The sequence below is a fragment of the Schistocerca americana genome, chromosome X, assembly GCF_021461395.2.
Source record: "Schistocerca americana isolate TAMUIC-IGC-003095 chromosome X, iqSchAmer2.1, whole genome shotgun sequence".
Taxonomy (NCBI): Eukaryota; Metazoa; Arthropoda; class Insecta; order Orthoptera; family Acrididae; genus Schistocerca; species Schistocerca americana.
Window position 1 is genome coordinate 207,663,982 of NC_060130.1, and position 13,818 is coordinate 207,677,799.

Consider the following 13,818-nt stretch of genomic DNA (forward strand, 5'->3'; position numbering starts at 1 on the left):
GAGTTGTGGACAATGCGACGCTGTCTGTACTCGGAAAAGGACTTAACTTCGCTCCTACACCAAGGACTCCACCTTTCGTGGATTTCATAAGTGCTATTGAAGAAGCTGTTAGACCCCTTCCCAGCGACACAGCTGAAGAAATCAGGCGTGAAACATGCCGTGCACTTAAGAAAGCGACTCCTCTGAAGAACAACATTTCTTCTAGCGAAAGGGCTGCACTTCGCAAACTACGTGAAGATCCCCACACTGTGGTTCTCAGAGTGGACAAGGGCAATGCGACGGTACTTTTGGCACGAAACATCTACAACGAGAAGATTTATAGCCTCCTTGGTGAATCCACATATCGGAAGATCGACAAGGATCCGACGAGCAGAGTAGAAAAAAAAACGACTGTTTTGTTAAACTCTTCTACGCTTCCACCTGAAGTCATTAAAAGACTGAAACCGCATAGCTCTGTTCCACCGAGGCTTTATGGTCTTCCGAAAATTCATAAAGAGGGACTACCATTACGCCCTATTGTTAGTAATATCGGTGCGCCAACCTATGATTTAGCACAACATCTGTCTTCGTTACTGAGACCTCATGTGGGCAAGTGTCCACATCACATTCGTAATTCTGCCGATTTTATTAGTAGACTGGAGTCGCTCCAACTCCACAATTCTGACTTATTAGAGAGTTTTGATGTCGTCTATTTATTTACTAAGGTTCCACTGATGGATTCACTGGTACTCATTAGCAGAAGGTTCAAAGCCGACATAACAGCATTATTTCATCATTGCCTGTCCTCAACTTATTTCTTATTCAATAATGAATATTTTGAACACGTTGACGGTGTTGCCATGGGCAGTCCTTTGTCCCCTCTGGTAGCAAACCTTTTTATGGAGAACTTGAGGAGAAGGCATACGAGTCGGCTGAATTTAAACCGAAAGTCTTTTGGCGTTATGTGGATGACACATTTGTAGTTTGGCCCCATGGAGAAGAAAAACTGGCAGGATTCTTAAAACATCTGAATTCCATTCACAAGAATATTCAGTTTACCATGGAGGTCGAAAATGATAGATGTCTGGCGTTTCTGGACGTCCGTGTCAATCGTAGAACCGATGGATCTTTGGGGCACTCTGTCTACCGGAAGCCCACACACACAGATCTGTATTTGCAGGCGACAAGCTGCCACCACCCTGCACAAACCATGGGTTTGCTGCATACTCTGGTGCACCGGGCACATGTGGTATCTGATAAGGACAGCCTTCCTAAAGAATTAAAACATTTGCAATCCGTCTTCAGGGAGAATGGATATTCTACACGCCAAAGCCGCAGAGCTGTAACAAAGAAGAAATGTAAAGAGAAACAAGAAGAAGAAGACAAAGAGGTGGTCAGGTCCAGGGCGTTTCTTCTGTATGTGGGTAACCTCTCCTCTAAAATAGGAAGGATTTTAAAGAGGCATTGTGTTAAAGTGATCTTCCGACCACCTACAAAAATATCGGCTTTGCTTGGCTCTGTGAAGGACGATCTGGGTCTGAGGAAGGCGGGTATTATTTATAAGATCCCTTGTCAATGTGGCAAATCCTACATTGCCCAAACTACTCGCACAGTACGGGAAAGATGCGTGGAGCATGAGCGCCACACACGTCTACTACAGCCCAACAAATCAGCCATAGCAGAACACTGTATTTCGATGGGAAACTCCATGGATTATTGTGGAACAAAAATTTTAGCGACAACTAGATCTTTTTGGGAATCCATTATCAAGGAGTCCGTGGAGATACGATTGGCAAAAGATCTTATTAATTGAGACGGCGGCTTTCAGATGGATAAAGCATGGGATCTTGTAATTTCTTTAATCGCTTCACAGAGACATGGGTCTGCATCTAGTGCGACGGCTGACGAAAATTGATTTTATACTTTCGACTACCGCGTCTCAGCTGCGCGAAGGCGCTTTACGACAGATAGCGCAAATGTAGGTACACCACTACGCATGCGCGGCCCGCTTCTGCTGCAGAGCGCGCCAAATTAGATAGGGGGCGCGGTATTAGCCTTCTCCACTGCGCAGGTGCTGCCGTGCCAATTTTCGGTATATATAGAACGACGCGCACAAGTAATCTTCAGTCTCGTACTCACCTGAAGATGACTGCATGTTTGTTAGCCGAAATATCGTGCCAAGATGTCAACGTGATCCGGCTGCAAGCCCGAAATATGATGGACCATTGCATTATATCTTTTACTAGGAGATATGTTGTTCAAATATTTCAAAAATCACCAATATAGTGAAGCAGGTATCCACATAGTAAAATTTCATAAACAGTCATAAAATCTTCCTTAGATTGTACTCCGTAGCTATAGTAAGGTATTTTATCTATGTGGTATTAGGTTGAAACTAGCTTCTCATCATCATCTATGAGATCTGTCGGATGATGATTTAAATTGTTGAAACTAGTTTCAGCATAATAAAGATTTTAGCACCATTTTGGTGGTATATATAAAAATGTCTTTCTGTAATTCCACCCCCCTACGGGTCTAGGGTTTGGAATAGGCCCAAGGTATTCCTGCCTGTCGTAAGAGGCAACTAAAATGAGTCTCACGCTTTTCGGCCATATGAGTTCAGGTCCCATTCTATGGCTTGACCTGCCACTTTCAAAATTCTAGAGAAATGCAGGCCATATGGCGAAGGACACCTTATGTGGTGCATGAGTTATCCACTGTGCCCTCAGATTCAATCTTCAGAATTTCATGTCATGGCTCTGCATCTCCATCTGTGATTCAACTATTTGGGCGAGGACACTTTCCGGGGTATGCCATCTCCTTCCATTGTCTCCTGTCCTCTTTCGTCCCCATGACTATATTGGACTTCTCTGCGCCTAGTATCCAGCATGGTAGCCAGTCTGCTGTGGTGGGGCCGTCATGTACCCATTTGGTGGTAGCCCCCTGAGAACAGAGGGATTGCACTGTTGATGCCTGAGCTGTAAGCTCCCCACATATGCCAAGGAGTAGATGCCTGTCTTCCTGAGGCATCAGCACTCCCGGCAGTAGCCATCATGCCAGTTGGCCTTCGCTGTGGCTGGGTGGCGCTCATGGGGAGAGCCCCTGATTGGAGTGGGTGACATCAGGGTGGGTGACCCGCAATGAAGCAGACTAAGTCATCTCTTGCTGGTGATCGTATGGCACCAGCAGTCTCTAACAAGGGAACCTCCCCATCGCACCCCCCTCAGATTTAGTTATAAGTTGGCACAGTGGATAGGCCTTGATAAACCGAACACAGATGAATTGAGAAAACAGGAAGAAGTTGTGTGGAACTGTGAAAAAATAAGCAAAATATACAAACTGAGTAGTTCATGGGCGACATAGGCAACATCATGGACACTGTCAACTCAGGAGCGCCGTGGTCTCGTGGTAGCGTGAGCATCTGCAGAAGGAGAGGTCCTTGGTTCAAGTCTTTCTTCGAGTGAAAATTTTACTTTCTTTATTTTTGCATAATTATTATCTGTCCGTTCGTTCATTGACGTCTCTGTTCACTGTAATAAGTTTAGTGTCTGTGTTTTGCAACCGCATCGCAAAACCGTGCGATTAGTAGAAAGGACGTGCCTCTCCAATGGGAACCGACAAGATTTGATTGCAAGGTCATAGGTCAACCGATTCCTCCACAGGAAAACACACCTGATATATTCTATACGACACTGGTGACGGCATGTGCGTCACATGACAGGAATATGTTGTCGACCCACCTAACTTATACACTTGGCGAATGGGTAAAAAGATTCTTCTACCTTGCCTGATTTAGGTTTTATTGTGAATGTGATAATCACTCCCAAAAAGCGATGAAAACATAAGAGTTTGTCACATAAACTGAAAATAAAAAATTAAACTTTTCACTCGATGGAAGATTTGAACCAAGGACCTTTCGTTCCGCAGCTGCTCACGTTACCACGAGACCACGGCGCTCCTGCGTTTCCAGTGTCCTTGATGTTGCCTATCTTCCCATGAACTACTCAGTTTGTATATTTTGCTTATTTTTTCACAGTTCCACACAACTTCTTCCTGTTTTCTCAATTGATCTATGTTCAGTTTTTCAAGGCCTATCCACTGTGCCAACTTATAACTAAATCTGAGGGGGGTGCGATGGGGAGGTTCCCTTGTAAGAAGGGCAAGGTCGAATACAATGCCGACAGGTCTGAACCTAAATCATTTCCCTCTCTTGCTACACCATGGGAGGAATGTAGTCTTGATTCAGACAGCATCCCCACCCCAATCCCAAGTGTTACTCACCTGTGACAAGCTGGGTGATATTCCTGTTTCCATCACTCCTCATAAAAGCCTCAACATGGTCCAGGGGACCATTTTCCATCGCGATCTCCTCTTGCAGTCTGACGACGAGCTCCGCACAAATTTAGAATGGCGGGGTGTTCATTTCATCCGACACATTTACAGGGAACCCAAAGACAACAGGGTTGCTACCGGTGCCTTCATCTTGGCCTTTGGTGGTGGTTCATTGCCTGAAAAGGTCGAGGTCATGGCTTATCGCTGTGATGTTACACCATACGTCCCTCCCCCTATGCGGTGCTTTAAGTGCTGGAAGTTCGGGCACATGTTGTTCCGCTGCACTTCCAGCACCACATATCGAGACTGCGGACATCCACTGCTCCCGGATACTCCATGTGCTGTGGAGAGCACCACTCCCCCTGCTCTCCAGACTGCCCAGTACTCGAAAAGGAGTGGAAAATCATGGAGTACAAGGCCCTGGACCGGTTGACTTACAGAGAGGCTAAACGTAAATTTGAAATATTACACCCCATTCAGTTGACGTTGACATATGCTGCAGCTACGTCACCATTGCCATCCCAAGTGCCAGTGGTTCTTCACTCCGTGCCACAAACAGTGAGCCCTCCTGGCCACCAGAATACATCCACCTCCTTGGTGGTAGGTGGCAAATCTTCCTTCGTTGCTCCCAAAGCACTTACTTTTGGAGCAAGGAACCCCCCCCCCCCCCCAAACGCTGGGGACATCGGTCCCCTCCCCCCTGCAGGAGAAGCAAAAGCCTCCTTCGGCTCCTCTCTTGCGGAAGGGGTCCCTTGGGGCCCTCTCTTCCGAGGTCTCTACTAATGCCACGGCGAACACTCACCAGTGGCTCAAGGAGCCAAAAGCTGCTGGACAAACAGCTTCACGGTCTTCCTCCGTGCCTGAAGCTGCTTCGGAGAAATCTTCCCAGCAAGCCCCTAAAGAGAAGCAAGAGAGCAAGCAAACTAAGAAGAAGTCTGCTGAGAAGTAGGACTCTCCAGTGGCCCCAACACCACCATTCCCTATCAATTCTGCATCTGAGGGCGCGGTGGAGATCTTAGCATCTCCTGCCCACCTGGATCACACTGATGCCTCATCCACCATAGAAATGGCTGCAAATACTCAGTCGGTGGTAGCAGGTGACCCTGAGGCATAACCTGCGTCCTTGCACGCTTCATGCCTTCCCAGCCTCACGATAACGTCATCCTCCAGCGGAATTGCAGCGGTTTTTTCCACCACCTGGCTGAGCTGTGGCAACTCTTAAGCTTTACACCTGCTTTCTGCATTGCCCTTCAGGAAACCTGGTTCCTGGAAATGCAGACCCCTGCCCTCCACGGCTATAGGGGATATTATAAGAACTATAGTGACTATAATAGAGTGTCAGGTGGAGTTTGTGTCTATGTCCTGAACTCAGTATGGAGTGAGCCTGTGCCCCTCCAAACCCCTCCTGAAGCTGTGGCTGTCAGGATAAAGACGATGCAGGAAATAACTGTCTACAACATATATCTTCCTCCAGATGGTGAAGTACCCCTGAACGCGTTGGCTGCACTGATTGATCAACTCCCTAAACCTCTCCTACTTTCAGGAGATTTTAATGCTCAAAACCCCTTGTGGGGTGGCACCGGGCTTACTAGCTGAGGCAGAGATGTTGAAACTTTACTTTCTTAGTTCGACCTCTGCCTCTTAAATAAAGGTGCCCCCACACATTTCAGTGTGGCACGCGGCACATATTCGGCCATTGATCTCTCAGTTTGCAGTCCTGGCCTTCTCCCAGGTATCCACTGGAGAGCACATGATGACCTGTGTAGTAGTCGCCATTTCCCGGCGTCAGGCCCATGGACAGCTGCCCAGATGGCCTTTAAACAAGGCAGAATCGGACGCTTTCACCTCTGCTGTCACCGTTGAATCTCCCCCACATTATAACATCGATGTGGTGGTTGAGCAGGTAACTACAACGATCATTTCTGCAGCGGAAAACACAGTCCCTCATTCCTTAGGGTTCCCCCGGTGGAAGGTAGTTCCTTGGTGGTTGCCAGAAGTCACTGAGGCAATTAAGGAGTGTCAGTGAGCTCTACAGTGGCATATGTGGCACCCTTCCCTGTAGCACCTCATAGAGTTTAAATGGCTCTGTGCCTATGTTTGCCAGCTTATCAAAAGACAGAAACAGGAGTGTTGGGAGCGATACGTCTCAACCATTTTGTGTCATACGTCACCTTCCCAAGTCTTGGCAAAGATCAAACAAGTTTTTGGGTACCAGATCCCAACAGGTGTTCCCGGTGTTAACATAAATGGCTTGTTATCTACTGACGCAAACGCGATTGCTGAGCACTATGTTCGTGCCTCTGCATCGGAGAATTACCCTTTCGCACTCTCAAACAGCGGATGGAAGGGACAGTCCTCTCATTCACTACACACCACAGTGAACCTTATAACGCCCCATTTACAGAGTGGGAGCTCCTCAGTGCCCTTGCACATTGCCCCGACACAGCTCCTGGGCCAGATTGGATCCACAGTCAGATGATAAAACATCTCTCGTCTGACTACAAGCGGCATCTCCTCGTGGTCTTCAACTGGATCTGGTGCGATGGCGTCTTTCCATTGCACTGGAGGGAGAGCACCATCATACCAGTGCTCAGACTTGGTGTAGTGTTGACAGATTGCCAACACTACGCACATTATTTAAGGGAGGCGGCCATTAAGCAAGCAGGCGGACTTGATGGTCTGAAACAGGATACTTCATAAATGCTATAAAGAAAAGTACGTAGCTGCGGGAATACTTAACTTTAATCCACCATTTGTATACAGCGTTCTTGATGAGACATTTCATACGATAACTATCAAACTATCAATTGCTATGTAAGGCTAATTGCGCCTTGCTAGGTCGTAGCCATGGACTTAGCTGAAGGCTATTCTATCTGCTCGGCTAATGAGCGATGCTTCATCAGTGTAGTCGCTAGCAATGTCGTCCGTACAACTGGGGCGAGTGCTATTCCGTATCTCGAGACCTGCCTTGTGGTGGCGCTCGGTCTGCGATCACACAGTGGCGACACATGGGTCCGACATGTACTAATGGACCGCGGCCGATTTAAAGCTACCACCTAGCAAGTGTGGTGTCTGGCGGTGACACCACACTTGGCAAAAAGCCACTTGATGTGGATAGCTATCGGCCCATCAGCCTCACAAATGTTCTTTGTAAGCTGCTGCAACATATGGTGTGTCGGTGGTTGGGTTTAGTCCTGGAGTCACGTGGCCTACTGGCTCTGTTCCGGGCCAGTTTCCACCTGGTTCGCTCTACTGCTGATAGTCTTGTGCCGCTCAAGTCTGGCATCTGAACAACCTTTACCATACACCAACACCTTGTTACCATCTTTTTTGATGTACGAAAAGCATATGACACCACCTGGCGACGTCGTATCCTTGCCACATTATACGAATGCAGTCTCTGAGGCCTGCTCCCGATTTTTATCCAGAATTTCCTGTTGCTTCGTGCTTTCTGTGTCCAAGTTGGTGCCTCCCATAGTCCCCCCCCCCCCCCCCCCCCCCCACCACCACCACCACCACCCAAATCGCATATCCAGGAGAATGGGGTCCCACAGGGCTCTGTATTGAGTGTATCTCTATTTTTATTGGCCATTAATGGTCTAGCAGCAGCTGTACAGCCGTCCGTCTCACCCTCTCTGTATGTTACTGAGCGGCACCTACAGGGAGCGATCCACAATGCGCAGTCATGGGCTCTAGCCCACGACTTCCAGTTTTCGGTTGCAAAGTCATGTGTTATGCACTTCTGTCGGTGTCGTACCGTTCATCCAGAACCAGAACTTTGCCTTATTGACGAGCCCCTCACTGTAGCGGAGACATATTGATTCTTAGGACTGGTTTTTGACACTCGATTGACTTGACTTCCTCACCTTCGTCAGCTTAAGCGGAAGTGCTGGCAGCACCTCAATCCTCTTCGCTGCCTGAGCAACACCAACTGGGGTGCAGATCGCTCTACGCTGTTGCAGCTCTATAGAGCCCTTTTTCAATCCCGCCTTGACTATTGGAGTCTGGTTTATGGTTCGGCTGTGCCCTCAGTGTTGCATTTACTCAACCCAGTGCTTTTAGGGCGAGTCCGGTGACCAGTGTCCTGGCAGAGGCTGGAGTCCCTCCATTGCAGGTCAGGTGTGTGCAACTGCTCGCCAGTTACGTCCCACACATTCATAGTTCTCATGTGCATCCAGATTACTGTCTCCTTTTCCCACCCACAATGGTTCATCTCAAACGTTTGTGGTTCAGGTCAGGGCCTACAATTGCAGTTCATGTCCTGTCCCTTCTATCTAAACCGGAGTCCTTGCCTTTACCACCTATACTCAAGGTCCATTCGCATACACTTCCATGGTGTACACCTAGGCCACGGCTTCGCCTGAACCTTTCACATAGCCCAAAGGACTCAGTTCACCCCACGGCTCTCCGGTGTCACTTCCTCTCGATCCTTGACATGTACAGAGGCCGTGAAGTGGTTACACTGACAGCTTGATGGCTGATGGTCACGTCAGCTTCGCATATGTCCATGGAGCATTCCTTGCTCGATGGCTGCAGTGTTTTCACTGCAGAGCTGGTTGCTGTATCTCGTGCTCTTGAGCACATCCGTTCATGCCCCGGGGAGTCGTTTCTTCTGTGTACTGACTCCGTAAGCAGCCTACAAGCTATCAACCAGTGCTACCCTTATCATCCTGTGGTAGTGACCATCCAGGAGTCCATCTATGCCCTGGAACGGTCTGATTGTTGAGTAGTGTTTGTGTGGACACATCAGAATCCCAGGCGACGAACTTGCTGACAGGCTGTCCAAACAGGCTACACGGAAACCGCTTACGGAGATCGGCATTCCAATAACTGACCTGTGTTTGTTTTTATGCTGCCAGGTTTTTCGGCTTTGGGAGACGGAATGGCATAGTCTCAGTACGCACAAAAAACTGCATGCCATTAAGGACACTACGAATGTGTGGCAGCCCTCCATGCAGGCCTCTCGCAGGGACTCTGTGGTTCTCTGCTGGCTCTGCATTGGCGACACAACCCACAGCTACCTCCTGTGCCGTGAAGACCTACCTCAGTGTTGATGCAGCACCCGGTTGACAGTGGCCCATATTCTGGTGCACTGTCCCACTTTGACTGCCCCGTGATGAAATATTTGGTTACTGGACTCGTTGCCGCCAATTTTATCTGACAGCATCTCATCGGCTGATTTAGTTTTACGTTTTATTCTTGATGGTGGGTTTTATTGTTTGATCTAAGTTTTAACGCATGTCCTTTGTTCCTCTGTGTCCTCCACTACAGTGCTTTTAGGGTGGAAGTTTTAATGTGTTGCAGAGTGGCTAGCTTCTACTTTTTATTCTCGTGGTCAGCCAACTATGGTAATCTGTTTTGTCATTTTAATCTCTTCTACCTGTTTCTTGCGTTTCTGTGGTTTTCTACTCCCCTTTTGTCAATTTAAGTGTTTGTTGCCCTTCTGTCGTTCTTGTGGTTTTTCCTTTCTCTCCGTCTTGTGTTGTCAGTCTCTCTCTCTCTCTCTCTCTCTCTCTCTCTCTCTCTCTCTCTCTCTCTCTCTCTCTCACCCTCATGGCATTGTTTTATTTGGAACAAGGGACCAATGTACTAGCAGTTTGGTCCCTTTCCTCCTCTTTTAATCCAACCAACCTTCTGCAACTACACTGCCTCAGTTGCTGTCAGTTCAAATATTATAATATACACTGACAAGCCAAAACATGATGACCACTGCCCACCACAATGTTGAAAGCCACCTGGTGTTGTTGCGGGCAAATGATGTAGTAACAAAGGCATGTAAGTGGAGTAGACAGAGCCAGGGGATCACTCTAGTGAAGATATGGTCTTTAGATTGGGAAATCCTCTGAGATAAGCAGCTTTGAAAAAGGCAGATTATAATACGCAGAGCCGGTGAAGGAGTATCTCAAAAATGACAAACCTGGTTGAATGTTCACGTGGTACTGTCATGAGCATCTACAGAAAGAGACAGGAGGACAGTGAAACTATCACTAGGCACTATATTATTGGATGTCCAGGAGTCTTCACAGAAAGTGGGGTTCAGAGACTTGTCTGTTCTGCAAAGTAGGATAGATGGTGATCTGCAATGTCTGTGCTGAATGAGCCCAGTGCTGCTGCATGCACAAGTGTTTAGGAGCACACCGTTCATCATACATTGTTGAATTCGGAGCTCTGCAGGAGACCATCCGTACGTGTTCACATGTTGACCAAACGACATTGTCAATCATAATTGTAATGGGCAGTTGACCATTGGGATTCGACCATTGATCAATGGGAACATGTCAGCTCTTAGAGTGAATCACATTTTTGCTATACTAGGTTACTGGTCGTATCCACAGATGCCGTCATTGAGTTGAACGGGAGCTCAAAACATGAAGTGCCACGGACTCGGGCTGTATTATGCTCTGGGAAACACTCTCCTGCATTTGCATGGGATCTGTGGTAGTAATCGAAGACACGCTGACAGATGCAAACTACCTGCGTCCCTTCATGATTAATGTTGTCCCCGATGGCGATGTCATCATTCAACAGTATAATTGTCCATGTCTCGGAGCCAGAACCATGCTACACGGGTTTGAGGAGCATCATAGTGAACTAACGTTGATGTCTCAGTGATAAAATTTGCCTGATGTAAATCCTATGGAACCCATCTGTGTCGCTATCGGGCACCATCACTGCATACGCATATCAGTGGCCCATTATTTATGCAAGTTACATAACCTTTGCATAGACGTATAATGCCACATATCTCCTCAAAACCTACCAACAAGTTATTAGGCAGGTGATCATAATGTGCTCATCAGTGTGTGAATGGTGTCTGTTCTTTCAGATATTGATGTTTGAAGGAACAGACACCATCTGTATATAATATGTACACCATATGGCATCAAATCTAATGATAAAATGTCAAATTGTAAAAATTATATGAAAGGACCACTAACAAAAAGAGCAAACCACAAAACAGCTCTTAGCTTGAAGTCCTAATCTTAATACAGAACAACAGTGACGACTGATAGTATATGGAAGTAAGTACTAAATATGATTAACCAAAATTATAATAAAATAAAAATGCTATGTAACTTATGCAGGTGGTCTGAAGACGACAACCTGTCTGAAATGGATCCGTCACAATAATACATCATCAAACTACTGTAACAGCAATCTACATTTTATTACATAATTTCTCAATAATGTCTCACAAAAAGAATGCCATCTTCCCTCCACGGATTCCCATTTGAGTTTACAGAGCATCTCTGTAACCCTCCCATGTTGACTGAACCTACCAGTAACAAATCTAGCAGTTCGTCTCCGAGTTGCTTCAAAGTCTTCCTTTAATACGATCTGGTGGCGATCCTAACCACATGAACAGCACTCAAAGAATGGGTCCCACTAGTCTTCTATATGTGATTTTCTTTATAAATGTGCTACACTCTCCAAAAAGTTTTCTAATAAACTGAAGTCAGCCATTTGCCTTCCCTTACCTCTCTTACCTCCCTTACATGCTAGTTTCATTTCAAATTGCTTCGCAATGTTACACCTGCATATTTAATCCACATCTCTGTGTCAAGCAGCTCGCTACCAATCCTGTATTCGAACATCATGGGATTGTTCCTCCTGTCCATCTGCATTAATTTATATTTTTCTACATTTAGAGCAATCTGCCTTTCGTCACATCAGCTAGAAATTTTGTCTGAGTCTTCTTGTATCCTCCTACAGTCATTCAGCAACAACACCTTCCATTATGCCACAGCATAATCAGCAAACAACCTGCAGATTGCTGCTAATCCTGTCCATAAGATCATTTACGTGTATAGAGTGCAATAGCAGTCATAGTGCACTTACTTGGAATGCTAATGCCATTGTGTGTTTCTGCAGACTGGCCAGTATCAAATTCTATTGTATTAGATTCCCATTTACTAAATGCATGTTACAATGGTTGTATAAGCTTTTATTTATTTTATTGATTGTTGTTTTTGAAATGTTACATTGGTTAACATAACCAGCTTTCACACAGTGAGTTTACATATTGAAACCAACTTGAAAATCAGGAGATGACTATATAGCATTGCTGTATAATATTGTTTTCAAGCATAGTTTTCAATTTACCATGCACCTATCAATAAGAGAACAATAATATTTATTATATTACTGTTCACCTGATTAAACATGTACTGAATATCCTGAAAGAACTTTATCTTCTTGCAGTTCTAGCTCAAAACAGACTGTGATGAAAATTTTGGACCAAGTTAACCAACTTTCTACTGCTGAAAAGCTTTTTCTATACCTTAAACTGCCTACGGGGAAGAATGAAAATGTGGACCCATTAAGACAGTAAGTTTATGTGATTTTTTGCTGTCAGTAACTTAGTTATATTAATATTTATGCTATTGATAGTGAAGGGTTGTGTTTAAGTTGCAAAATATTCAGTACTCCACAAACCACATGACATGTGTTTGGTTTCTTACATTTCACGTAATTTATTCACTGTTTCTGTTCAGTATCCAGAAGTTGTCAGCTGAGACCAGATACAACACATTTTCTAGTATTTGTAGAAAATAATAATGTGTTATTCTGCTCTAGACATCAACAGCATGGCTGTATATTTGTGTGCTTCTCCAGTGCAAAATTTTGAAGTTGTAGTTGCTATAAACAAGATAGAGTAATATTTGAGAAGCTTGAGTGTTGAAAGTCATTTGTAATGTGACTTCTGACCCAACATACACTCAGATTTTCACCATCACGTTTTTATTATTGACTGTCACTCACTCACTCACTCACTCACTCACTCATTCATTGTAAAGTGAACTGTCAGATGTCAATGAAATAAATGTTAGAAATTGTGTTAATAAACTTTTGTGAAACTGCTTACTCCAACCAAGTTTAACAACATGAACCGAACAGAGAAGAAATTACTTTGAGTAAAACTGCCACATCCTCTGGTATATTGAACCATTGCTGCTTATGTCATATTTATAGGTTATTATCAAATTTGTCACATTAATATTCATCATTGAACAACAGTTATCTATAAACTGTAAAACCAGTGACAAGTGTACATTAATTATCGTTACTCCATGTGTAGCTGTAAAGACTCCTCAGTCCACGAATTTAGATGAGTGAAGAAAGAGTTTCTGCTAATAAAGTATTTTTGGAAATTTCTTTTACATTCATGAGGTTTCTCCTCTTTATTGCTTTTTGTCAGATAGGAGCGTGCTATTTGAAGAGCAGATAGGAAGGCCAAGTCAACTTGGAAATATAGTATCAGTAGCAAATATATAATTAAGGAGTGAATGTATTAAGAAATTCGGTGCAAGATTTTCAAGACTTTTGAATAGGTTTGTGCAAGATGTGTGCTTATCTATTTCATTTCATCGTTCTAACAGCTCATATTTGATGGAATTCTCTATTTGATTTAAGTGCCTGTAAACTGATGGGAAATAATTAAATAGAGCTCAAAGGAACTTATCATAAAATATTAAACTCTATATTGTATTTATGAGTGATATTGAT

At 45.0% G+C, this 13,818-nt stretch overlaps 1 protein-coding gene across 2 annotated transcripts in view; it reads left to right on the top strand.

The window, feature by feature from the left end:
* LOC124554720 (probable serine/threonine-protein kinase DDB_G0282963) overlaps positions 1-13,818 on the top strand; it is a 140,551-nt gene that overhangs the window by 21,475 nt on the left and 105,258 nt on the right. Inside the window, exon 2 of one of the 2 annotated variants that reach the window (XM_047128366.1) lies at positions 12,514-12,639. In XM_047128366.1, coding sequence (XP_046984322.1) covers positions 12,514-12,639 — 126 coding nt within the window. Of the gene's footprint in view, positions 1-12,510; positions 12,640-13,818 lie in introns of those variants that run through there. The other variant, XM_047128367.1, reaches the window with a different exon arrangement.